Here is a 24,403-nt window from a genome sequence, read left to right as displayed (position 1 = left end):
CTCTACAGCTTGAAAGCCCCTCTCCACAAGAACCCACAGAATTGGTTCTTTAGGTTTATAACATACGAGTCCCTGGCTGTCAGAATTTGCCTGTTTGAAAAGCCTCTGTATTTAAATGATGTATCAAACTAAAAAAAATGAACAAAAAAGAAAATACATGTTTTTAACTGGACAGCGATGATATGTATGTGTTCACAATCCTAAACATTGCAGAGGTCAGCTACATTCAAGTCCTTTCGCAGTACTCGCATTTGCAGCCTTGAAGCCCTGCAGGATGTCCCGTCCTGTTCTATAGAATCGGTTATTCAAACCGACTCGGTTCAGTCAACTGACTCGAACTCCTCGTCACTACTCTACGCGCCTTCTACTGTTTAACATGCACGGCGCTTTGTCACGTGACCGCTCCAGCCCCGCCCCCTATGTGCAGGTGCTTGTATGTAAGCCCCGCCCCTCGCTGATGCTGGCTGCCTGGAGCCGGACAGTGAACGGAATCATAATCTGTGATCAGCGCTGCTTTACAGGGGGAAATCACTTCTTCGGTTAACACTCAGCGCGGGTCGACGTCGTGTTTCCCTCCCCCTCCCCCGCTGTCAATTTGTCTATTCGTGTAGCGATATTTCTCGGTGATCTCCGCTTCCTCTCGCCGGGTTCCTCTGTGGAAGTGATACAGCGCGGAGCTAGAGGACAAGACGAAAGGTTACAGTACAGCGAGTACAACGAGCTCTTCCGAGTCGACTACCATCCGCTTACCATGACAGAAACAGGCGTCGACGCCAAGCTGGAGGTGAAACAGGCGAGCAAAGAATTCAAGGAGAGCGAGAACGTGGCGGAGAAGTACTCGGCGATGACCGTTTCCAAGAACAGCGACGTGAACATGAACGTGGGCGAACTGTCCGCCGCATTCACTGCGGTCCCCGCGCACAAGTCCGTCAAGAAGGTGAGAGACACGGCGTTTAAAACACTTAATACATCTGCTGTCAGAGCGGGACAAGTCCACACATGACTCTTAAAACATTACCACACACTCGAACATTGTCCGTACACCATCACGTTTAGCTGAGTGCTACGTTAACGCAGAAACTGCACGCGAGGAAGAGCGCGAATTGGCTGAGAGCAGATGTCTAGGACCACAGCTCTCAAACTAAACTACAAAAAGAACTGAACGTCCACGGCTATAACTACAACTTATCACATAAGCAGACGTTCACTTCAGGGTCCTTTGCAAAAGTTTGAACCCGAATGACATGTTTTGATGCTGTCCTGGGAGAAAACGAGAGAACACACCCTCTACAGGAAACGAGCTTAAATGTGCTATACTGCGGTTTGTTTATCTGAGTTTGACATACTGGAAAACCATCCAACACAGAATATTACACGTGGCCTAACTCTACACAAGCCATATTTAGTGTTTATTTTCTCCCCCATGTATATGTCAAATATGTGTTCTCTGTAGAGGCTTGGTACATATTTTCAGTTTGAAAAGCAACAAAACATGGCAGTTGGAGTTGATCAGGAGGACCCACACTTTTCCACATGGCTGCACGTCAGTATTAAATCACAAAGGCCAATACTTTAGTTATAGGAATACTAGTCTTATCATAGAGTAGAGAATTTCAGTTTTGTTGTCTTACAGTGGCATTCCTTCTTTTCCTTGCAAAATGTTCTTCTCTCTCTGCTTCAAAAATTTTATCCATATTTCAACAGCAAAACAGTCCCATGTGATTATGAAACATATGTTTATTATGAAAAGGGATGGATTATTAACACTTATGGCATAATTAGCAAATGATCAAAGTACGAAAATGTGATTTACCTGATCCTGAAATAAAGTTTATTTTACCTTAACATATATTATTGGAGCAAAATGCCATTGTGTTCTGTGTAATAACTACTGTACGACCAGTCTTTTGCAACCACCCCAACTGTGAGACTATTAGTATGATTTCAGAAAGTAATCATTCATCTCCTGTAAATTTATACCCATGATTTGTTATTTCAATTGTTCACTAATCTAATTGTAGCCTCTGGTGAGAACATGAAGCATTCCACATTGTAAACCACCAGGGGGTCCTATGCAGAAAGATCAGAGGGTAAAAACACGGTCATGGAAGTGTATTCACACTACAGATTTGAGTTTGAGCCCTAATCTAACACACCTGATCCAGCTTCCAGAAAAGTCAACAACAGGGTGAACATTGTTTGGGTGCGTGTGTGTGTGTGTGTGTGTGGGGGGGGGGGGGTGTCGGGGTGTCTAGGGTCAGGACTGGACATCACTGCATATTCAGCTACTGTGTTGTGCACCCACTGTGGACATGGACATGTGTCAGTATCAGTGCAAAATAGTTTGTATGATCTCCATACAGAAATAGTATGGCACTCTGGAGCAGCTGCATATAAGCCTAGGGTCATGATGCCCAAAGCCAACTGTCTGCAAGAGAAGTATACAGTCCCCTAGCTTTTAGCTGTGTAACAGTAGCATGTTCTCTTGAGAGATTCTGCTTCATCCAGTACATTTTGAACAAATTGGAGTGAAGTTTGTGATACAATACGATTTACCTATCATCAGGTCCTGATTTCAGTAATGTTCTGTAATACCTGAATGCAACTGAATCTTCATAGAAAAGGTCCATCTTGTATAAACCTTTCCAAAGAAACTGTTAATACAGTAGCCTTTAAATGCACTTCTATTCAGAAGAATTGTTGGATAAACCAATGTCCACAAATTTGTGCCATGTACTGTATGTTTAAAACAAAATGGTAGCAATAAATTTATTAAAAAATAAAATAGACACACCACAAATTAATACTCTTAGTATTTTGGTCCAAAATCATTGAGGAAATATATTGCTTTGATACTTCTACTGTAAAAGCAACCAGACTTTTGAAGCTTTCCTCTCTACAAATTGTGTTCAAAAGACTTTGATAAACACAATTCACATCACAATTTCAAAACAATTTGTGCAACCCATTTCTAAAACTATGCGACAAAAAGCATATTGAATGGTGAAACAGACACATTTTGTTGTTTCTTGAGATGTTGTATTTGATGATTGCAGCATGTATAAAAATGTGCGACAGGGGCATGTTTAACACTGTGTTACATGGCTTCTTCTTTTAATCTTCTTTTAACTACATTATGTAAGTATTTGTGAACTGAAGAGACCAACAGCTGTGGTTTTGAAAGGGAAATGGTTTCTTTTATTTATTTTTTTTATTCATAATGCAACAGATGTTTTCACAGGATAAAATATTTGTACTGCAAGTTAAGTTCCCAGACTCTTTTACAACTTGTTGTTGTATTCCATGCAGAATATGGTTTGGCATTGTCTTGCTGAAATAAATTAGGACTTCCCCGAAAAAGACGTCATATGGATGGCAGCACATGTTGTTCCTAAGTTGTGTATATTAATGGCACTTTTGCAGATGTGCAAGTCACCTATGCCATGTCCTCAAATGTACACATACCATCACAGATGATTCCTTTTGAATTACGAGCAAAATAAGAAGGCTGGTGGTCCCTCTCCTCTTTAGTCCAGGGGATCCATAATTTCAAAAAGAAATTTAGATTTAGATTTTTCAGACCACAGGACACTGTTCCAATTCAACTCAGTCCAACTTAAATTAGCTTGGGTCCAGCGAAGGAGGCTGCGATGCTGGATCCTGTTTTGATATACTCTCCTCAGTGCATAATGGAGTTGTGAATGCAGCAATGAACTGTGTTTTTTTTTCTGAAGTGTTCCTGAGCCCCTGCAGTAATTTCCACTAGAGAATCATGTCTGTTTTAATGCACTGCCACCTGAGGTCCCGAAGAACACAGCCAGCCAGTATTGATTTTCTGCTTTGTCCTTTGCATGCAGATATGTATTTGGATTCGTTGAATCTTTTAATAATACTATGTAACCCAGATAATAAAACTCCTAAGTGCATTGCTTACTTACTCTTGAATTCTTGAACTTTTGTGAACCCTTCCCCATTTTTATCTCTGAAAATGCTCAGCCTCTGTGGGATGCTCTATTTTTATACTTGATCAAGTTACTGACCTATTGCCAGCTAAACTAATTATTTCTGAAATGTTACACCAGGTGTTTTTAAAAGACCTTAACAGTCTTTTGTTTCACCTGCCCCAACATTTTTGACACATGATGCTGACATCAAATTCAAAATGGGCATTTATATTTTTCATTAAACTTGAACTGTTGGTTGATTCATTCATCCTCCTTAATGTCTTTATCTGGTCCAGGGTCACGGTGGATCCAGAGCCTACCAGGAAACAGTACGTGCAGGAACACACCCTGCATTGGGCACCAGTCCATCGCATGTTCAAATATTCGCTCCCTTTCACACACACACACACACACACACACACACACACCCACGCACACGCACACCCACTTTGACTCTTGAATTGCCATTCACCTACCCAGAGGAGAGTGACCCGAGGTACTGAATACTCATTGTCCCTTAATGTGCACCATATAACATGTTGATTAACTGATATTAGTTTGCAGTGCATTTAGTTTTAATACAATTTCTTTTCATCTAACAGCAATTATAAATTAAAAATGCTAGGGCCTTTTATGATTTCAGTACTTGATTGGTTTGGCCTTAGTGTTTATGTCGCCACACACAAAGAAGGCGTTTATGAAATATCAGAGAAATGAAAAGTGTTTCCTGTAATTCCAGTTTGATTCGTCAAGACTTGACCACATTCTAAGAACATACCTGGAAAGAGCTGCCAGTGTTCTTATTCAGTCCAGTACTGTAACCAACCCTGATGTCTATGTGTCCATTCCTAACACTGCTGGCACAAAGACATTAGTACCAGCAATGTTAGGAATATACACACATATCTGTATGCTTCTTTTCCACCTTTATTTTGCTAATTCTCCATACAGGTTGAAAAGTTTGGGGACAAATTTACAAAATCCTTTACGGGAAATGACCATAGTTGAACCGTGTATCTAAACAGTCCTGTATAGCAAAGAGGCTTTAACAACGACTTTTGGTAATATATGGTTGTTAATTCCACTTGATAGACATAGCTGATGGGTTAACCGCCAGTGCAGCATTCTCATGGTGGCTTGCCTTCACTGCCCTTGGCAACTCATGTCTTCATTTGGCCTTGGCTGAAGATTCATGTGTAAGACTCAAGCATCCACTGGAATATCACAGATGTTGTTTTAAATCTTTTAATTTGTTATAAGTAATAGGCCTTGAGGCTTCTCTGTAAAATTCTCGTTGATATGTGTTGTGTGTTTCTGCTTCTGAAAAATGAATTAAGGTGTAGATAATGATGTAGTGTTTGGAAGTTAAATAACGGAAAGGTGGTCTCTGACTTTTGCTCAGTAATGTAGATAGACTGATGAATTTTGCAGTAAAACCCACAGTACACTGCAGACAGCTTATTCTGATCATAGTGTGTAAATTTATGCAACAAGTCCCCCAGAAAATGTGCGTGTGGGTGTGTGGGTGGATGAAGTAGCTCCACTACTCATCCCACTCGCTTGTCAGTTGGTTATACAACAGCCCCAGCAGCAGACTCCTGATGCACCTCAACAGAATTATATTCAGTGCCAAATGTTCATTGACTGTGTGGTTATATGTGAGAATTTAAGATTTTACACACCCCCCATTCTGTGGTATGTACAGGTTCATTTCTAAGACACAATATAATGTTGCCTATTGTGGATAATATAGTTATGAAGTCTTAAACATCTTCTGACAGTAAATGTGTATCATATATAATGCACAAATTCAGCAGCTACTATATTTGTACAGCACGTTTCTGTAGACTTTCAAATCCTATTGTACATGAGTCACTACAAATGTTGAATCTCTACCTGGATGAACTTTATCATGATTTCTCAGCCTCACCTTGACCTATGTAAAGGACCAGTATCGTACATTTTCCTACTATTTTCTTCCCCCAGGGTCTGATTTTGTTATTTGGGTGTGTTTGCATGGAAAATATTTTTTTTAATTCTCTCAATATTTAAAATTTCTGTTATTTAGTGACAGATATATGATAATATAAATATGTTTTATTATAATATGTGCCAATTGAGCATATTAATAACTCATATTATGAATAACTGCATAATAATAATAATAATAATAATAACAATGGCCATAAACAAAAGTCATTTTCAATACATCTATCATATCATCAATGTAGGGCACATTCTAATGAAAAGTAGACTGTGTATTACTCTTCTGAAAATCACAGGACCAAACAAAACATGCCCTGTTTCTTTTGCAAGCATTATCCCTATTCTCTTTCATTGCCTGAATGTGGGAGAACATTTCTCTGTGTATGCACAGTATCATTATGGCTCAAATGGCCTGAACCCCAGCAGTGGGCCAGTTTTGGTAACACCAGGAGAACACGCTGCTTTGAGCTGAGAAATATGACACATGTCTACTGCTTCGCTCGGGAAAATTTTCCCTTGAACTTCTCAGGCTGAGAGTTGGCTATGGGCTGCGGTCCAGCTGAACCTGCTGAGAGCTCTGCGTTGACCTTGCCTTCTCCTTGTCACCATTGTTCTGTTTTTCAGATAGACCTGCATTCAGGGTTTTTATTTATATATTTATTTTTGATCTGCCACAAAAAAGTATTTGTTTTCTTATCCAAATGGGCCTACTCAGCTTAGAAATGTTTGGTTTGATGTACAGGAGCCTACTGTGTCCCCAAAACCCAAAACGATGTGGATGTTTTGGCCAAACAAAGAGTTGATTTTTTTAAACCATTTTTATCTTGGATCGTTTGGAAGCAGGTGTTCAGATGCTTTTACTTATATTTAATATTTGTACAATGCTTACAGCTCCACTTCACTACACACACATAATGTATCATGACTTTACCTACAAATGCTGCTTAGTCAGTTTAACTCCAGGTTAAGTGTTTTGATAATTAACGTTGGTCAGAATTGGACAACTGTATCTATGGTTACGTAGCTTGATCTCAGTTGTCATGAAAGACTTGCGTAGCTGTGGTTAAAATGCACTAATGACTAAACAGTTTACTCATCCAGATACATTTTGGAGCCACTGAATGTGGTAAATTATTTGTTCTTATGAGTCAGTCTAAAACCAAAATTGTGTTATTACAGTGTGTGGCCTGAACAGACTGTAGTGTTGATAAAGTAGGGAGATGTGTATATGCTTGATACTAAACCTAATTAGTGATTAGTGTCCCATTCACTGTCATGTTGCATTGCAGTAATTATAGGCTCCTGTTGAGGAGATGTTTTAGGCAAACAAAGCAGAAAGTGAGATTTCTTGTGAATCTCACACACAGAGTAAAGACCCCCTAAGAACATCAGCTGAAGGCAGACAATATAAGATCTCTTTGTTTATTTCTGTTTAGGTTTCTTAACTGTAATCTTTATTTATGTATTTATTTATTTATTCTTTGGTACTTTAATGTTGTCAGCCTGCTGTGTGTTCCCGTATATTGTATTTCAGATAATATGTGAAGGTTGAAGGGGATACATTATGAAACATAATAAAAGTCACTTTTCAGTTCATTTGGACATTAATTTTGGTGTCTGAAATGCCTACAAGGCCTTTCTTCTAATAATGCTTTTATATGAAGATGTTACAATCAATTTTTGCACAGTGGAAAACCTCAGAATACAGTTTGTGCACTTTAAAGTAGCTGAGTTCAACAATTTAAATTATGAAGCATTTTGCATAATTAAATTGTAAACAGTCAGAATTATTCACAGTGGTTGTGATAGGAAAATGTTCCCTCTGAAATATTTAAGTCCTCAGAGAACGCTTTCATTTCATTTCATTTGAATGAAATGCTTCCGAATGTTTTAAGTTTTAATTATAGAACATTCTTGAAAAACCTTCTAAATGTTTTATGATTAACGGTAACATTAATTTTTAAGCAGGAGGTAATGATTATTATTATGGTGCTGAGGTATCTAGTTCTTAAGCATCCACAAGACTGAACTGCATTTATTATTAATAATATTTATTTATTTAGCAAAAACTGTAGTCAGGGTTTTCTGGATCATGTTTTTGTTCCTTTTGCCCCAGCGCACCCAGAGTGGTGCTGTCATATTACTGTGTTTTGTGGTCTTTGACACATCTTTACCTGTGCTTTAGGAAGTGTGACCTTGAAAACCAAAAGCATTCTAAGAGCAACCTTCTGAGGATGACGGATCATATCTGAAGTTGCTTTATTTTTAATGACTGCAGCAATGTATTTATTCTTTGGTTTATTAATATTACATTTTTAATGACCTAATTTAATTGCACTGATGATTTTTTCTGCACTTTTTAATGTATAAGAAAGCAAAAGCAAAGCTAAAACAAAGTGGACAGCTATGCTTGGCAATAGTAATGCGTGGCCTATGAGTGGATATGAGCCTGGCACAACACAGTTGCCTAAGTGGATTAAAGTTTGGGTGCCTTCATTTGTAAATGGTGCATTAATTTCAAAATGGTTCACCTAGCAGACTATGCTTTGTCATATTTGTCACTGAGTAAATTGCATCCAAAAGCCCTAAGAACATACAACAATGTAACAACCAATAACAGAATATTTGATCCAAACTTCCAGAGCTCAGTGAATGATATAATAACATCTCTGGGGTTGTTTACAGTGTTTTTAGACCATGGTGTCTACGTTGAATGTCCTAGACTTGGGATTATGGGAAATGGCAGTGGGCCAGGACAGTAACATTAGGAGTCGAGCAGGTATTAACAGGGTCACAGTAAGCAGCTCTGGAGCATCCGTGTACTATATGCTCTCTGTTGTCCCAAAGCTTGTTGTCAGCTTTTACACCTCTGAGCTTGGAAGTTCAAGACAGGACACCAGTCAGTGACCGGGCTTGTTCCTGACATCTGTGCTGTGTGTGACCTGTAGTAGATGTTTTAGCGGCTTATGGCATGAGCGTAATTCCCTTCTGATTCCTTTTTTATTAACCCAGCCGACTATAAGCTCAGCAGGACTGGCTCAAGCTGACAAACTGCACAAAGAGCTGTGCGAAACATCTGCCAAACGAAAGCAATGCTTTTTATATTCCCATGACATTCAATGCCTTAAATTCTAGGACTGTTTTTCAGTTGTTAGGCTTAAGGCTTGCTGTTCAGTAACTATTAATTATTGAGTAACGTCTGTGAAACGAATGTAAAAGTATGTCGTTGCGAGGTGGTGGGTTTGAAGGTTAGATCTCTTATGAGTTTTTGAGTATAGGCACTCTGAAATAAAGCTGTCTAAAAGAGACTTATGGATTGATTCCTTAGAGAAAGAGAATTATTTGCAAATGAGCTGCCTGAGTGTGACAGCATTATGTTTGAAGAACTTTCCCATAACCTAATAAATATCAACTAATGTAAATATACATTTTAGAAGCTATTCTTGCCTTAAATTGGCACATATTCAAATATGTGAGCACACTGTCAGAAACAAAAGTTACTGTACATTCTTTTTCACCATATATACAAACAATGTACATGTACCTTTAAAGTCAAATGGTGTTCCTTAAAGGCACATTACATTCTCTTCTCCAGAATATTTTTCATTTTCATTAGTTTTAATTCTGAAATTCTGGAAAAAATGAAAAAGCAACATATAAGTCCTTGAGATGAAGTGGGGCATCTGAAAATCTACAATTAATATAGAATACGATACATTTAGGCTCCCTAAATAAAGGTATTCAATATAAAGCCTTAAGGGTAGTACCACAGTGACAGTTTTTCAGAGAGTGCACTAAATATTTAATAAAGCCTCATGCACATTTGTAGTGTGTCAGCATAAGTGCTTTAAATTCTGTCATATCGTTTGAAAGTTTGACAGAGATGTTTTGTCAGATGTAGCAGTGGTAACTAAGAGAGTCAGGATTTGTCAGAATTTTTTACATATAGTCAAATACCAACTGATATACGTATTTGGAAACCATTTAAGCACCATGCTTATAAAAGTCAAACTCGTAATACATACACATATATGAATCACAATGCATTAAAAGCTATCATAATGGAAGGGTCACAGAGGAAAAGAGACACTAAAGGATGTAGGCAGGTCTGGTTAGGGGTAGTAGACACTTCCCCACACCTCCTACAAGCTGCATATCAGCTATGAGGATCATTAACCATCCACAAGAACCTCCCACCTGTGTGGATGACTACACTGGATGGCACATAGAGACTTGACATTTTGCTGGAGGTCAGCCCAGGAGCTAGAGCTAGAAAGCAGGCATAATGGATGGCTATGACTCTTCAAGGGTAAGCATCTGATATATGTTGTCATAGAGTAGAGAATTCCAACTGGTCCAGGAGTACCCCTGCCCTGCACAGCTACAATGTGCAGGCTAGGATTGCTCTATGACCTTTGATGAAAAGTGCATAGTGCAAAATTGGCCAAGAGTTTGTGTTTCATGCGGGGGATATTTAGTTCTGCGTATTTGGAAAGATTTTGTCAGATCTAGGAGAAAAATCTTTGTTATCAGGAATTTTAATCTCGCTACATCGCCAAGAACTCATTAAGACGAAGCTCACCGAGCCAAACGAGTCACAACTTTATAGAGTTAAATGGATTTTCCCACTAGGCTGTGTTCCACACCTCTTTTGGAATGTGTTCAAACAGGGCTTTCCATTTCCAGTAACTCTTCATAGACATATCAAGTTCTCCTCCCACGTCAAAAAGATATTGTCTTAAACTAAACTTGAGTTCTGGACATGGTAAAATATTTCAGGACATTTTCCAGTTTCATTTTCCAGCAGGATACAACTTTTCTCATCTTCTTAGTGATATATATTTCTAAATCTGAAACATCGGACCTCTGCCCTGAAGGGATCAGTTCCCTTTTTCTTTTCCTCGGCAGTATCCTTCAACCACCAGCAGCATGTTGTGTCAACTTTACATGGCATATCTTGCCGTTTTTACTCAAAACACGTCTCTGGGCTGCTTGTTTTGGGCTGTCTGGAGTAAAGCCTTAGGCCAACATTCATTCTGTATTTAAAGAGCAATTGTGACTTTTACCACCATTTTCAATTCCACCTCGTCCCTATTGTCTCTCAGCATCAATAATCAGTATACGCCTTCTCCATCTCAATCTCATCTCATAGGTCCCAAATGTCCAAACGTTTTTCTCCACTCAATGAGCTTCCGGTTTTATTTTCATTTTATGGAGTCACTGCCTTTCCAGGCAATGCTGAGCTTACGCTTTGTTTATAGTAAAGATATGGTCATTGATAAGATACGAACAGCTGGCCCCTGGAAACCACACACTCATCTTATCTGCTGTTTCCTTTCCATAAGTCAAGTTATGTTAGAGGTCAAATGATAAGGTCACAGGATTCTTCAATGCAGGGGCTCCCACAGAAGGAATACACCATTCTGTAAATGTGCTTTTTCCATGGGAAAACACAAGGCATGGGCCACTGATTTTGTGAAAAAGGAGCCAATATGTGGTACATAAAGAAGGGAAGCTAAGTTCCTCTAGAATTATTTTCTTTTTCGTAATCATATTCCTTCGGTTTTGCCAGAAGTGATTACTTCCACAAAGACAGACTCTAGACAGATTGCTCAGTCCTCTGCTTGCTGCATTTGTAATTCTACATATAATATTGTTGTTTAATCTAAAGTAATGTACTGAGAGTATCTAGCTAACCAGTAATATTTGTAGCTAGCTGTCTTTAATACTCTGAGTCAACTGTAAGATTCTTAAAGTGTTTAATGCTGTTGATTATAACTGTCGAGTGAATGCACACTAGATTTAATGTAAAAAAAACCCAAAACTTTTAATCATTCTCTTAAATATATATACCTAGGCAAGCATACCTCTGCTGGCCTACTTTGGACTAACTCTGGGCAATGTGAGCTTGTGCTAACCCACACTGATCTTGCATTAAGTTAGCACTGAGCCCAGAGAAACAGGCTGGACTGTGGCCCATTGATATGGTCTTAGACAAACTCTCACTGCAGAGCAAAGACTGGGCAAACATGGAAAGGTCCCAGAGGAGATGAAGCAGTGCCTGAGCACTGTGTCAGGGGTCACTGAGCTTCTTCTAGTAGGAATGAGTTGATCTATACTGAAGGATGTTTCTTTTTTGAGAATCATTCCTCACTTTTTATACATGTCTTTAATGCTGATAAAGTCAGAAATATAGTAAATATAAGATATAGCCCTTTTTCGTTTCTTTGCTTTTGCACATACAAACAAACCCAGACTTTCTTACACTGAGAAATGAATGCTCTGTAATTGCACTCCGCTTAACAGTTTATGTAGTTGTTAGAGTCAACCTGAAATCAGAATGGACCATATACATTGCCAGTTCATATTAAGCATGATTCAGCTTATCATTTCATTAAAAAGATTGATGCTTTTTTGTAACCTTCCAACAAATGTAATGACTTGCCTGATGAGTTTTGGCTGTGTAACTATGCACCGCTGGGCAGGGATAGCAAAAATCCCACCCCCCCTCCCGTCACTGGCCATTGAAAGGAGGCCAGAGACAGCAATGATACATTTCTGGGTTTTGCTGTAGCATTCAGTGTTAACCCCCTTTTTTGTGCAAAGGAATGCTTTTTAAAAACATTGGTTTCTGTTCTGGTGTGGGAATACTAGCCATGGTTTTACTTGGCATTGGTCCTAAATGATAATGTCTGGTATAACCCATCCCTTATTTTAATGTAGCAGAGAAACAGAAGCAGCTACTTCTAAGCATGCGCTTTTGTGTTCTCAGAGGAACTGAAACCACTGGCACAAACCAATCTAACACAAACACAATGCCAGTTGCACAGCAGTTACAAACCATATGCTTTTGTCAGGCTACACATTTCCAGAGAAATGCATTCTGCTTTCATGGCCTCATCATTAATTAAATCTGTGTTGTGCATTATTTAAATGATATATTTGGGAAAGCTGAAGCCCCTGTACGATGGGATTTTCTCTCAGAGTCTGTTATATAACAGTACAAACTTCCAGCTCCACTGAGAGTTGGTCTATTTATAGAAATCTTGCAGGCTTTATAAACGCATGAATACTAAATCGAGTTATAAGAATCTCCACTATTTGCAGTTTTCATTTCAGTTCATTACACACTGGACACACCAGATGCCACTAAAGTTAAATGATGTAAGGGCCATGTTTTAAACACCGTTTTCCATGAAGTTAGTCAACTATAGCTGGTAGTTAATTTACCAGCTGTCAATGACTAACTATAATAAGATGTAGTATTTTCTCTGTAATGGCTCTTTTGTTGCTTGTTAATAGTTAAATGTCTTATTTAGACACACATTAACTGCTATTTCTTTTCTGACCCTGCAGCAGATTCAGTTTGCCAACCAGGAGGACAAACAGGAGTTCAGCAAGTTTCCTACAAAGACGGGCCGCCGTTCCCTGTCCCGTTCCATATCCCAGTCCTCCACCGACAGCTACAGTTCAGGTCTCTCACATTCTCCACTCCTAATGCACTGTGCATTGGATAAAAAGTCACCTGGAGGGTGTTAGACATTTAAAAGTAGTAGTTTAACAGTATTACATTAAAAGTAAAGTTTGATGCACAGATTTTTTTATGAATCTTAAAGGAGGTTGTTAGGCTATTGTTTGATTGGCTACTAGCTGCAGAGACAACAACAAACGAATATCACCCATAAGAATATATCATAAAGGATTTAATCTGCTTTGATTGTTTAATAATTTGAAAATTTTACAAAACTGGGATTGGTACATTCATCACTGAAAATCCCCCTCCAGTCATAGATTAAACCCCAAAATGTCTTCTGCTTTTTAATCACAGTGACATATTTAGAAGCTATTACAAAGATAAAAATAAATATATGTATATTTGAAAATTGCTTAGCCGTAACTCTTTAATGAATATGCTGTTTGTCGCCACCTCTATCTCTACCCACACATCTGCCACTCACTTGCAGATGAAGCTTACCTGGAATGGCCCAGCATGCAAGTTGACAGGATAATTTTCTTTAGTTTGTGGTATGAGACACAGGTTCTCTAAATTCTTGTTTATTAGACTGTTTTTGGATCACTGAAGTTGTCTGCTGAAACAAGGCACTGACTGCTTATTTTGCTATTTTAAAAGAACCACATTGTAAGGTGACAAGGTAAAAAAATATATTTTTCTTTAACGACTAGTGTAAAGGAAAGCTGAGATAAAATAAAAATAACATACAGAAAAAATATGAGAGGTAAAAGTATTCTTACGACAGTGACAAAATATTGAATGTGCCTGATGAAAAAAAAAAATCAGACAGCTTTTGTGCTGAGCAAAAAATCTGAGTTGATTATAGCATATAGTTATTGGATGAAGTATTATTGTCTGTTATAATAAGATATTGTGTGTGTGTGTGTGTGTGCGCGCTCTTGCCGAACAGCTGCCTCATATACGGACAGTTCAGACGATGAGATGTCTCCTCGAGAGAAGACTCAGGTCAACTCCAAAGGCAGCAGTGACTTCTGTGTAAAGAACATAAAGCAGGCTGAGTTTGGACGGAGGGAAATTGAGATCGCAGAGCAGGGTGAGAGGAGCTCTCCCAGGAAGAGAAATGGAAAATGATCTCCTCTTGGGTCCTACTTAGTTTTGGTTGTCATTACCTTGTAGTACATAGCTGTGGTTGCTAACAACCTGTGACCTCATTTTCTACCCACTCACACAGATTGCCTAAATTTTCAGATAACGTCTTTGACAGTTCTGACTTTCGGTCTGTATACCAGTTTGTTGTAAAAGTGACTGGTCACAAAGACTAAAGCACTGGATGGGTGACAAAAAAACACCCCTTACATTTCTTAGTAAGGTGTTGGCCCACCACAGTTGTTCAGAACAGTGTGCACTTGGCCATAGTTTCTGGATCTCTGTTAATGATGCTGATGGATAGCCCTGTTGAAAATCTCCATTGTCACAATCAGACATTTTTAATAAAGCCTATTAAGAAAGTTCTATTGCATGTCTATATATAGCTGTCTGTTAAGATGTCTGGACAGAAAGTGCTCTCTGCTGTGCTGCCAGAACTGGTTACTTGCTGATTATGGCAGCACCAGTCAGTGGGAGGTTTATTTATTTTTTTATTATTTAATTTATTTATTTGGCTCTGTTGTTTCCTTACACCTTTTACAATTATATTTAGCTTTCTCGGATGTGGCATATTAGTGTGGTAAACTGGTCCTCTTCTTCAGTTTTAATCCTCCTCTCTGATTTCTCCTCAGACATGTCTGCTCTGATCTCTCTGAGGAAGCGAGCTCAGGGAGAGAAGCCACTTGCTGGAGCCAAAGTGGTGGGCTGTACCCATATCACTGCACAAACCGCTGTAAGTTCTGCTCATAAATATTCTTATATGCTTTAGATTTTTACAGGTTTCTTTCTATTTTTGAAGATAAATAAAAGTGTTTTATTCCTTTGGACTTTGGAGTAATATTACAAATCAAAATAATATAAACAACAAATGGTATTTCTAAATGTTTTACTCACAGTTTTATTTTCATACAAGACATTGTTAAAGGGGTCTATTCTATGTTTCCCCAGCCTAGTTATTACTGTGTTGTCACTGTGTTTTGTCTTGTACTATGACATATTTAAAAAGAAAAATAGATGTATGAATGTATCTCTAAAAATTTTTCTCTTTTTTTCTGCTTTTTTGCATATTTGATTGACTGCTGGTTTCACTCAGGTCCTGATTGAGACTTTGGTCGCTCTGGGTGCTCAGTGTCGCTGGACAGCATGTAATATCTACTCCACTCAGAATGAAGTTGCCGCAGCCCTGGCAGAGTTTGGTAAAATAATCTATAAACCACCATAAAGCACCAGTGTCTGCCTGCGATACTAAAAGACTGCAGCGCTGCAGAGATTTGTCAGCTAATTATCTAAACTGTAAAATCAGTGGGAATAAGAAAGTATACTGCATTTATGAGGGTCTCTGTGCTAGAAGATATGTGGGGTGGAGGTGGCATTTAATGCTATGGGTTAATATTATATTTCCCTCCTGCTGATGCACTACAGTGTAGGCTGAGGTTTTTTAGAAGACCTCTTGGATGTTAAAAAAAGAAATCTCTCATTTAACTGGAAAAGAATAATTAATCATATGATCACATGATAAATCATGATTAATTTGACCAGGCACATGAGCAAAAATGTAAGCACGGTCAAATTGATTAGAAGTGTACAATAACAGAGTTGTTTTATTTGTGTTAGGGCAAATTAAACAGTACACACTGCCAAGCTCTATGACTTTGCTCCCAATAACACATTAATTCTTCTACAGAGAGACCCCCTACACATGCGTACAAGCATCTGTGGAATGCAAGTAGTAGCCAGAGCCATCCGAACCAGTGCTTAGGCCTGGATAAAGAAACATGTTTGTGCCCCTTAAACATGTACTTCAGAGGTAGATGTTGGTCACCAGGTGTTTGTTGTAGGGCCAACTTCGGATGCTTGAATAAACCTCCCTTTGATCTCTGTGTGTTTATAAAGGTGTGGCGGTTTTTGCTTGGAAAGGAGAGTCTGAAGACGATTTCTGGTGGTGCATTGACCGCTGTGTGAACACTGAAGGCTGGCAGGCAAACATGGTACACAGAGCTTTTGTTTTGACCAGACAGAATAATTCAAATAATCATTTTACAACCCTGAATGTTTTATTGATGGGGACTTTGAGGACTTTGAAATGTTGTTTTTAACTTCCTTGGAAGACATGATGGCATTTCAGACTTGGTAGTATGAAGCATGCTGATTAATAACTGATTGTTATTGCTGTCTTGATAGATCTTAGATGATGGCGGTGACCTGACTCACTGGGTTTATAAGAAGTACCCCAGCGTATTTAAGAAGGTTCAGGGGATTGTGGAGGAGAGTGTCACTGGAGTTCATAGGTGAGATCTGAGGAGCCAATAGCTGAAGCTTTCTTCAGATATTTTCTACAGATTTTTTAACTGTATGTTTACATCACAGCAATCAGAATGAACTGGTTGCATATTCAGCTGCCAAACTAATGCTAAATTAAACATTGATATATTTAGATGGAAACATGGATATATGTTACAATGCTTGTAAAATTTATATACACAAAATAATTTCAAATATATACTGGGATACATCAATTTGACATGTATGCATTTTACATTAAAACCCTCTATTTTTCAGTGTGTGCGGTTTCCGCAGTCATTTTAATTTCCATGATTATATATGGACATAACATGCAGCAACCGTGCATGTCTTCATCTACATCACGTATATTTATTCACATTTAGATTTAATTGTGTCTGTCTCATGATTCCAGGCTTTACCAACTGTCTAAGGCTGGAAAGCTCTGTGTCCCTGCCATGAACGTTAATGACTCTGTCACGAAGCAGAAGTTCGATAACCTCTACTGCTGCAGGGAGTCCATCCTGGACGGGTGAGGCCCACTGATGCTACAATGCTATTTTTAGCTTGGCGTGTCATCTATTCCTGCCATGATTTCACACAGTCAAGGCTCTGTGCTGACAGCATATCTCTATGATCTGTTTTTATTTCCTATTTAGACTTAAAAGAACCACAGATGTGATGTTTGGTGGGAAGCAGGTTGTAGTGTGTGGTTATGGAGAGGTGGGTCAATGTCAGATCTTTTGAAGAAGTAGACATAAAAAGTGTTGTGTTTTAAAAATATCTCTATGGATTTCTTTGTGAAGTGATGATGGTGTGTGTCTCGTTTGCACTGGGTTTGAATGAGGATTTAAGTGGATATCTACTGTTATATAGGTTGGCAAGGGCTGTTGCTCTGCTCTGAAAGCTCTGGGAGCCATTGTGTGTGTGACAGAGATTGACCCTATCTGTGCCCTCCAGGCCTGGTGAGACATACACCCACACGCACACATACACACACACACACACACACAAACACAAACACACACATTCTCTTTCTCTAACACTTTCTGAAAGACAGACAATTCATGCCAATCTATGTGACCCTGATCAATATTATGGTTTGCTTAGTAAAAAATATTATTTAATATCCTTATGGCAGCACAAACAGCGTAGCCTTATAAAAATAAATCCACTAGCCATTCAAGCAAACATGTCCATTTTGTTTTGGCCCAAATGAAAAATTTGTGGTCACAATAATAGAAACAGATTTATCATATCTACAGCCACAGTCTGTTCAAATGACTTTTTGTTGAATTTCTAAAATAACCATGTCTTATATGCAAAACAGGCATCTGCACAATTTCATACACAAGTCCTGGGTGGGGCATAAATCATAACCTATTCTTATTCATTTATTTTAGCCAAGATGATTAACTCATTAAAAAATGTGTTCACTAATATTTCCAGATTTTCATGTCCTATGTTAGTTTGTTCACAGAAGAACTTATTTTCACTGAATGAACAAAATGTTTAATTTTATCAGGGGTTATCAGACATTTGAATAAGACCATATATTCCCAATAAACGTCTTTTTATGTAGCATCACTCATTTGAAGTGTTGGTAAAATACACAGCTGAAATCATTCATTCATTATCTGTAACCGCTTATCCAATTCAGGGTAATGGTGGGTCCAGAGCCTACCTGGAATCATTGGGCGCAAGGCGGGAATACACCCTGGAGGGGGCGCCAGTCCTTCACAGGGCAACACAGACACACACTCACACTCACGGACACTTTTTTTGAGTCGCCAATCCACCTACCAACGTGTGTTTTTGGACTGAGGGAGGAAACCGGAGCACCCGGAGGAAACCCACGCGGACACTGGGAGAACACACCAACTCCTCACAGACAGTCACCCGGAGCAGGAATCGAACCCACAACCTCCAGGCCCCTGGAGCTATGTGACTGCGACACTACCTGCTGCGCCACCGTGCCGCCCGCAGCTGAAATCAAATTAATTTAAATAATATTTAATTTGTCCAAGTCATCATGAGATTTCGGATTACCTGTGCAACTTTTAGGATCTACTAAAGCCACGTCATGTTTTCTCCCACAGCATGGATGGCTTCAAAGTGGTGAAGCTGAATGAAGTGGTCCGCCAGATGGACATGGTGATAACCTGCACAGGTAGCTGTCTCCAGATGTTAACAGCTTGTGTTTTTCCAAGTGTTGCCGGATCCGCTTCCAAAGCACTCCTCCCATGTGACTTCACTCTCTAATCAGAGCTCAAACATTACACCTGATGCCCTTGTTTCCAGCCGCTTAGCAGCACTTGTTTGAACTGTCTTGGGAAAACCAATGTTTGCACTCCATGTGTTATGAATCAGTGTGTCAGGAAGTGTGAAAGTGACCGAGAAGGTGACTGCTGTTTGTACAGTGACTGCTTGAGAACATAATCATTAGATGTCATTTTTTCCAGAATATAAATCAGTGGGTGCTCATAATCTCACCTTGTATTTGTTTTACTGTACATGTGAAAAAAGGCAGGAGCATGCTCTTCCTGGGGTGCCAGTCCATCCCAGGGAACCACACACTCACACATATGGACATTTGAGAATGGCCAATCCACATAACAACATGTGTTTTGGACTGTGCGAGGACACCTGAGCACCATACCAAACCTCTCACGGACAGTGGCCTGAGCCGGGGCTCTAACCCACAACTCTTGGAGCTTGGAGCTGTGTAATAGTGTGACTATCTGTTGCAACACTGTGCTGCCATTCTCCTTGGCAATTTGTGAAAAAAAATTTAAACAATATAAAGGGCAGCAGGAATTTATAAATGTCGTATAGATAGTAGTGCTTTCATCTGGGAATTACGAGTTCAGTGCCTAGGATTGGCAAAGCCATCCATGACCAGGAGTCTATGAGAGTAAAACTGTCCATTCTCTGTGTGTGTAGATTGGCTCTCTCTTTCTCACATCACTTATTACACAGCCCATCAGTCCAGGGGTATTCACTGCAGGTGTCCGTTTTCTAGCATATGCAAAAATGGGAATTTCATGTACTTCCGCAAGAGTGTTGAGCTGTTCATTGATGTGTTGGAAGTGGTTCTGGCTGACTTACCATGTTTCAGAGGAAGCATGTATTAACCTTCACCCTCCTGGCTTGATAGAATTGTGTGAAAACTGTTATAAAAGTTATTTTTTAAATGGAGTCTGACTATGGCACTGATTTTATGCACTTGAAGGATACAAAACAGTATCCAGAGACTAATTTATGAATGGTGATCCTTATCTCCACAGGGAACAAAAACGTGGTTACCCGAGAGTATTTGGATCGTATGAAGAATGGCTGTATTGTGTGTAATATGGGCCATTCCAACACAGAGATTGATGTGGTGAGTTCTGGAGCTGCTATTTAGGATCTACACTTCTTTATTTTACTACTTTAGCAAATTAAAATACACTGTGGTCAATAGTTTGTGGTCATCTGCTTATTCAACATTTCTTCTGAAACGAAGGGTATTAGTGCTCACCCATTTGTATATCTTTCACCAACATTCATTTACGGGACTGTACACATTATATTTATAACATTCTAAAAAATATTATGGTTAAAACTTTGAAAGCACTTTGATTAAGAGACAGTACTGAATGTGAACTGGTCACATCTGCCGGACATATGACAAATTTAATGAGATTATTATTGGAACTAATATTGATCCCATACCTTAGCCCATTGTGATTGTCTCTTTCTCTTTCTCCCAGTTTCACTCGATGTTTGTTCTGTCCTTTTCTCTCTCCTTCTTTACCTTAAGTTATCTCATGAATAAAAGCCTACCTTATGTATTTATTTGATTTAATTGAAGTAATTAAGCTATTTCCAACTGCAGGCTGCTTTAACATGTTCATGAATTAAGCAGTGTATGTTTGTGAGGGTATGGGACTGAGGGGCTTTACTTAAACATTCTTAAAGCCTCTTAACTGCCTGTTTCAAATTTCAAGGGTATTATAATTAACATTTTAACAGAGGGTTTATGTGGACATACATAAGTATATGAGTATTTTTGTGTAGGCATTTTATGAATGTGTTTTCTATTAGTTAGAAATTTGACTGCTTTGCAGTTGTTTCCATATATTCATGGATGTTCTGTGTGTCTAGGCAAGTCTGCGGACCCCAGAGCTGACCTGGGAGAGGGTCCGCTCTCAGGTAGACCACATCATCTGGCCTGATGGGAAAAGGGTCATCCTGTTGGCAGAGGTGATTCATCACGTTCCCTTTTGTCAGTAGGAAATGGTCAAATAAAGCCTGTCACAAAACACTATTTTTTTCTGTTCTGTTTTCAGGGCCGTCTCCTGAACCTAAGCTGCTCCACAGTGCCCTCCTTTGTGCTTTCCATTACAGCCACTACACAGGTGTGTTTATATGAACATTTTTCTAGAATGTTTAGGTGCAAATGACCTCATATAAACTTGTCCCATCATTCCATAGGCTGTTGATTAACAAAGTGTTTTATGTTTTCCAAATTACACTAAAATAGAAAACAAGTAGTGGATTCTTACTGCACCACTTACACCAGAATTTTGTAAGCTAAACACATAAATTGTCACTTGCCTAAACTTGCGTCAGGATATGAAGAAATCTCTGAGAGTTTTATATGTGGTGGACACTGACCCTATATGGCATATTGTTATCTAGAGTGCTGAAAATGGGTAAAGCTATAACAAATGGCTAAAAACACTAGTGGCAGTCAGCTTGAAGCCTGACCAGTATGTCGTACAATGTCAGGAACCACATATACAAGTCTGTTTAAGCCACTCATGATCAGGCATGACAAGGCAGTTGCATGATGACAGTAAATTTGCATCATACTTACTGGTGTAAAAATGTGATATTTCACAATGCTCTGCTGACTATCAAAGCCTGTTCTAACATATGTTTTGCACAATAGTACGATGTTCAAATAATTCTGTAATATACTGTACCACAACTCCACACTGTTACATACTGCATCAAGCATGCACATGTCCTGCTGTCTTCTTTAATTATAAAATAAAGACAATTTTTATATGTAAAAACTTGGCAAAACTAAGAGATTCTAATGCTACTGTTTGTCTGTTTAGGCCCTGGCTTTAATAGAGCTCTATAATGCACCAGAGGGACGCTACAGACAGGATGTGTACCTACTGCCCAAAAAGATGGGTAAGCCTTTTTTACTCACACTGGGATAGTCCTTTGCATTAAAGACATGGACATAATTTGGAATACATAATGTCCAACAGTAAATTGTGTATGCCTGTGTTTCAGATGAATATGTGGCAAGTTTGCATCTGCCCAACTTTGACGCTCACCTCACAGAACTGTCAGATGAGCAGGCCAAGTACATGGGCCTTAATAAAAATGGACCATTCAAACCAAACTATTACAGGTAATAGTTCACTGGCCACTTTATTAGGTGATATGTTTATTAGGTCTTGTCTGTTAACCTTGATAGCTTTTACATTACTGTACAATGTACCATTATTAAGCAAAGGGCCATAATTCAATTAATGTTCAGTCAAATGTTTTAAATTTTCATATGAACTTCGAAAGGAAGATTAGAGAAAAGATCAGCATCACTGAATATGTTTGTGATTACATGGATTATGAAAAAGCAAAAAATATAACCAACTTCTCTTCTAAGACTTTATTTCATATTTGATTTGAGAACTAACCGTACTAATAGATTTGATATTTTATTTAATTTTTGAAACTTTTGTTGTGTAATTTCTGACAAATGCTATATATTTTCTGAAAAAATGATTAATCGTATTTATTGATCATTTTCACTGGAAATTTAAAAAACGAAAGGTGGAGTCTGACTGCACTTTGTAGCTGTACAATTAAGTAGTGATCACTGCAGAAACACTATCTGTTATGTGTTTAATGAGTGAAGGAAGTCTAATAAATTATAAGGAAATAGAGATAAATAACAATTCATAGCTGTAGATGTATATAGGGCATCTAGATTAACTGGACGTGTTAAATGAATAATGACTGTGGATATCAAGTAATTGCATCTAATACATTGGCTTATTGTCTTATTTAGTTCTTTTTATTATAACTAAAACATGTCAATAATAATAATAATAATACACAGATAAAAACATGAAAAATAAAGCACTTGTCGCCCTCTAGTGTTTCTATAAATAATTAACTTTTACCACCTGCATGTGTCAAAGAAGGACTTTCTAGTTCCATATCATAATAAAAGAGTTAATAATTTATGGAATATTAATAAAAACATGTACAAATCACTGACTTGTATTTGTTTATATGTTAAATATTACAGTGATCATAATCATTTGTTTACTTTCACAGATATTAATGTGTAAGACACACAACGACCTTCTTCAGGAATGGAGAAATCTACGTTAACCAAGAGAAGCCAGAGATTTATTTTCTATTTACTGTAAATTTCTAAAAGGAGACTGACTTTAAGTGAATTCTTATTTATAGTGTTATTAACATATAGTGACCAAATACATGTTTTATCACATGTAGACCTGATTATATTCTGCTAGCACTTCATTGGATTATACTGTATGTATTTCTTATATTTTAACCACATTATAAGAGGACCATTGTCTAGAGGTCTGAAATTGTGCCATATATTGGTGGTAGTGAAACGTTTGAGGGGTAAGTGTACTATATCTTTGTGGTCATACATTTCAGTGCTTGTTTTATTTGGTTCTTACATGATTTTGTCTTTTTTGTTTTTGGAAAAAGGAAAAAAGCCTGTATGTTGAATTATGCTTCTGCAGTGGGTTCACTGATGGAGCTCTGACCAAATCCTTATCGTGGGAGCATGCTTCAGTGTACAAGTTTCCATCTGTTTAATTCAGTCTTTGGCTAAACGCACAAAATGCCAACTGAACAGCTCCTTATATTCTGTCATAATAATCTGCACTTTCTTCCTGAGAAATGATCAGAAGTATATATAAAAATATTAGCTCTAAAGAAGAAATGAATGTAGGCCTACTTTTTCTGCTACTGAAGCTGCAGTGTGTACTGTATTTTACTCCCAAGGGCTAGAATATTCTGGAAGCTAGATCCTGTAAACTCTGTAAACACTTATCTGGGAGTATCAGCACAGTCAGTAGTTGGCATGATATTTATACCAATAGACACCGGCAGGTGGTCTCTATGCTTTAATTGTTTGTCTGTTTTACATTTTGTCAGTGGCCTTTGTTTGAATTTTTCATTTCATTCATTTTAAAAAGAACTTTAATAAATGAGCTAGGTATCAGCTTATGCAATGATAATTAAGAAGGGTTTCATAGCCTTCAATGATTAGCTGAATGATTCAGCTTTTTAATTTTTGTGTTCCAGGAGATTTTGATTAATAGGTGTTTCCCAGGCCTGGTTAGACACCCATTTTGGTTAATATATAAAAACCAATAATTAAAAGTCTTAAATAAATATCACTGTGAATGCAGACATTTAGGTAGGCCTACCTGTTTATCTTATCTATATTTAATCTTTGTTATTATGCCTCTCTTTGTCGAATGACATGTTTTCCCTGCCTTGTTATATCATTAAACGTCTC

At 38.3% G+C, this 24,403-nt stretch overlaps 1 protein-coding gene across 3 annotated transcripts; it reads left to right on the top strand.

Annotated features, from left to right (window-relative positions):
• The first annotated feature begins 468 nt into the window (after positions 1-468).
• ahcyl1 (adenosylhomocysteinase-like 1) lies at positions 469-24,403 on the top strand. 3 transcript variants are annotated; one of them, XM_066643821.1, is made up of 17 exons: positions 469-937; positions 13,287-13,404; positions 14,354-14,497; positions 15,183-15,283; positions 15,644-15,746; positions 16,444-16,538; positions 16,732-16,838; positions 17,246-17,362; positions 17,490-17,553; positions 17,707-17,795; positions 18,930-19,000; positions 20,118-20,212; positions 20,977-21,075; positions 21,162-21,230; positions 21,939-22,017; positions 22,123-22,243; positions 23,176-24,403. In XM_066643821.1, exons 1-17 carry the CDS (start codon positions 752-754, stop codon positions 23,180-23,182), a joined length of 1,665 nt encoding a protein of 554 aa, XP_066499918.1. In that variant the 5' UTR covers positions 469-751; the 3' UTR covers positions 23,183-24,403. The 3 variants fall into 3 exon arrangements, with proteins under 3 accessions (XP_066499918.1, XP_066499919.1, XP_066499920.1); XM_066643823.1 differs by lacking the exon at positions 469-937 and adding an exon at positions 10,153-10,239; XM_066643822.1 differs by lacking the exon at positions 23,176-24,403 and having other exon boundaries at positions 22,123-22,247.

This window comes from Hoplias malabaricus, chromosome 14 (genome assembly GCF_029633855.1).
Source record: "Hoplias malabaricus isolate fHopMal1 chromosome 14, fHopMal1.hap1, whole genome shotgun sequence".
Taxonomy (NCBI): Eukaryota; Metazoa; Chordata; class Actinopteri; order Characiformes; family Erythrinidae; genus Hoplias; species Hoplias malabaricus.
Note: the sequence above shows the minus strand (reverse complement) of the source record. Positions and strands in the feature narration are given on the sequence as shown.